The sequence below is a fragment of the Seriola lalandi genome, unplaced genomic scaffold, assembly GCF_002814215.2.
Source record: "Seriola lalandi dorsalis isolate HSWRI2012SDOR001 ecotype SW California unplaced genomic scaffold, Sedor1 jcf7180002054927, whole genome shotgun sequence".
Classification (NCBI taxonomy): Eukaryota; Metazoa; Chordata; class Actinopteri; order Carangiformes; family Carangidae; genus Seriola; species Seriola lalandi.
Window position 1 is genome coordinate 1723937 of NW_019525479.1, and position 3783 is coordinate 1727719.

At 44.3% G+C, this 3783-nt stretch overlaps 1 protein-coding gene across 1 annotated transcript in view; it reads left to right on the plus strand.

Annotated features, from left to right (window-relative positions):
* The first annotated feature begins 288 nt into the window (after positions 1-288).
* Positions 289-3783, plus strand: part of marchf9 (membrane-associated ring finger (C3HC4) 9) — a 13072-nt gene continuing 9577 nt past the window's right edge. The window contains exon 1 of the mRNA XM_023392928.2: positions 289-2164. Within this exon, the coding sequence (XP_023248696.1) occupies positions 1832-2164 (333 nt within the window). The 5' untranslated portion in view covers positions 289-1831. The remainder of the gene's footprint in view (positions 2165-3783) is intronic.

Consider the following 3783-nt stretch of genomic DNA (forward strand, 5'->3'; position numbering starts at 1 on the left):
ATTCTTTCAAGTTTTGAATGGAGGACTGTTATTTTGTAGGTTAATGGAGTATTTTTTATTGTGTGGTCTTACCAGCCTAGTTTTACTAAAGTAATGTATTTGATTACTTCTCCCCAATAAACTGGCCGGTGACTTTATGCTTATAATGGAATATTTTTAAATTATTATATTTGTGCTTTCTTTTACTTCAGTAAGTGATGGAGCCCAGACCTGCTCTCACACACATCATACAGAGATACACACACACACACACACACACACACACACACACACATATTAACGGAGCAGTCCAGTTCATACTTCGCGGGCTCCTCGTGCATGTGGCCGCAGCCTTCACGTCAGCAGAGGGAGATCAGCACCCTGGACAGCGAAGCTTGGTCAATAATAAAGCAGCCGGAGCTCCTTCCCTGCCCAGCTGCTGGGAGCGCGGGGAGAGGCACATCACCCATCGGAGGCGGATGGATGACTAGAGAAAAATAGCGACTTGTTTACAGGATGACAGTCAGGATTTGTTTTTTTCTCCCTTTTTCTTCTTCTTCTTCTTCTTCTCCTTCTTCTTCTTCTCCTCTCTCTATTCCGGAAGTAGCTGCTGCGTTGGTTCAATCTCCAAGCCGACCATTTCGAGGAGGAAAATCAGCGCCAGCAGTATCATCACCACCATCTATCTGATCCAATAATCAATGCCATTACTGCTGTGTAATTGCTCCCGGATGCGAAGACATCTTCATGCGTCTTCCCCGTCTTTCTGTCTAATTAGAAAAATCGCAGGGTGCCTTTATTATTCCGCCTCTCTTTGACATTTTCAGCCCGTATTTTGGCTCGCAATGAAATGCTGATGGACATCGAAGCGAAGATGGGAAACATGGGGCTTTCGGGTGTTTTTGTGTTGCCATGTTTCCAGCTAGGCTTCTGAAAAAAAAAAATGCAAATGAAAAGGATTGTGCGTTTGATCTCGACGATTTGGATTGTCGGGGTGAATGGCACGGATTCTTCGTGGATCAACCAGAGGCTTTACAGAAAGGAGACGAAATAGAGAGGAAGAAAAAAAAACGGGACCATGATCTGACGCTTGGGATGCTACAGTGAGGGACAATAAAAAAAAAAAAAAACAGACATATTATAACCACATCCAAATCAAACTTCCATTTCATCTTCCGCAGCCTTATTTTTTCTTTTTTTCTTTTTGGATTATGATTCTTGACAAGAGTCCCAGATGTGACTGTGTGGATGGCATGTCGTTGTATTTTATATCCCATCTTCTGTTTCCTGGCTCTGTGCTGCTCTCTCTTCCACTCGTCCACTCTCTCGCAGTCTTCTGCTTTGGGTAGCAAAAACATGTAGGCTATTTTCTGCTGCAAGCCCAGTGCATATGAAAAAAAGGTTTCGTTGAGAGCAGCGCGGCGAAGAAAATGGACCGTGGAAATCCAAAAAAACAAACATTATAGCCTCCAAGTTGTCAATGTTTTTCTGGAGGGAGCGATGGAACATGTATCTAGACAGCGTTTGCTGAGTTGTTTGAGTAATGAATATTGAAAGAGTGTGTCGGCCAGCTGAAAGGGAAAATCTTTCATCCGCATTGGCTTAGACACACATGCCATCAGTTGGGGCGAGAGCCTTTATTTCTCTGGATTTCCAATTAGTAGTTGTGGTATTACAGATATAGCCAATGAAAATGAACACAGTGGGTGTATGAATAATAATAATAATAATAACAACAACAATAATAATAATAATAATAATAATAATAATAATAATAATAGAGGGAGAGGAGAAAAGACAAAAACACTTCATTTATTTATTCCAGTCTGGCGGATTCTTTATGTAGCCAAACATGTTCAAGTATCGGATCCGCATGTTTTTCAATGAACTGAAAGTCCTGGTGTTTATGCGATCCGATTCGAGACAGTCCGGCTCAGACACAGATAGACGGTCCACCACCATGCGAGGTCTGGGGATGGGCGGCTGCGGTTGGCCGCCTTTCGTCGACTGCCATTCCCGGGATGACGAGGAGGAGTACTACGGCAGCGACCCGCGGCCCCGGAGCCTGGCGTTTGAGGACAAGGAGCCCAAGCTGCAAGTGGGCCTGGACGCCGTGTCTCTGGCCAGCACCGCCAGCAGCCTGCGGACCCCCCAGTGCCGGATCTGTTTCCAAGGCCCAGAGCAGGTATAGACATGCAGCAGAGAATTGGTTCCTAATGCTGATGCCACGTCCTGTGTGGATGGGAGGCAGGGAGGCAGGGAGGCAGGGAGGCAGGGAGGCAGGCAGCCTGTTTGTTTCACATCTCTGTGCTTAAAACGTGCTGCACACAGCCTTTGTGGTGCCATCTTATACCATGCATGAAATACCCCACATCAGCAGCGTTTTAGGAAGTTTGTATTCTTTTAACAAACACACACACTAGGATCTTAATTCTAATCTGCCATTTTGATTTTTTTTTTTTTTTTTTACACAGCAAATCACAAAGGGTCTCTGATTCAGTGAAGCTACTACAACCATCCTGTCCTACATCTCTCCCTCTCTCCTCCTCCCACCCACCTTCCCCTCACCCACCTCCTTTAAAAAAAACAATCTAGCATTAGGCCCAGGTTTCTGACAATCATGTAAAAAATAGTCAAGTCAGATTTATTTATATAGCCCAAAACCACAGATTTGCCTCCAAGGATTTCACAATCTGCACAGCATCTGCTACCCTGTATCCTCACACCTTTGATTTTAAAGGCAAATATTGTCCCTTTTTATCTCCTGACAAAAGATGATTGCTCAGTGATCGGGTTATCTAAATAACACTGTTTTCATAACTAAGCTAATCAGTGGTGGCGAGGCAGCAGTTCCCACACATCTGAAATCCGGCCAGCATAGCAACAAAGAAAGTTAGCCAATTAGGTCTGCAGGATGACAAATAGGCTGAGAGGGACTGAATATGCATGAGTCACAATCATTTTGTAAATGTAAATCAACTGTCCCCCGTCCACATTTGTCACAGAACAGGATGATCAAGTATTGATCTTTTGATGATCACGCTTCCTGGCCAGACAATGGTGTTGACTGTGATGATGAATGACAAGTTAAATGAATTTGTCATCCATGTTTTCTTTTTTTGTGTGTGTGCTTCTATTTCTCCTCTTTTTTCCTCTCTGGTGCTTGGTTTTTCCTGAGCTCAAACAAAACAATAAGTATTGCATCTCTTTGGTCTGTGGCCAAATGTCAGTCTCACCAGATGTGCAGAAACCTGTGCCGCCTGGCTCAGCAGGTAGTCCTGAAGCCTGAGATAATTAGAAACACTGTAAATCCTGTAGGAGCACAGATGGATATTACCACTTAGTCACTAAGATAGGCGTATAGTGTTATTACAGCCCATGTGCTAATTTATGACATCTGCCTTGGAGTTTCTATTGTGAGACATAGTAAAGTGGAGAGCCACAGGACAGCGTATAAATCAGTTCAGGGCTTGTTTTGGATACGAGGCCATTTGATGTTACAGACAGGGATCAAGCCCAGGTTGCTGTCTTGCCCACTCAAACATCTTCCCTTAATAATAGGTTGATGTTTTGGGCTTTGGGCTCTCCGGCAAGGTGACTCATCGTGCAACATGGCTCTGAGCTGCCTCTTTAGCTACAGACAAAGAGCAAGCAAACAAAGCACTGAGGGAAAACCCTGAGACTACACTGCTACATCAGCTCCTCACTGTCATATCAGTTCATATATTTTCTTGCCTCCACAGCACTCAATTTTCTGTTCGTACAAAGGGAAGGTGTCTCATACCTCCTTGGGTGCAGGGTGGG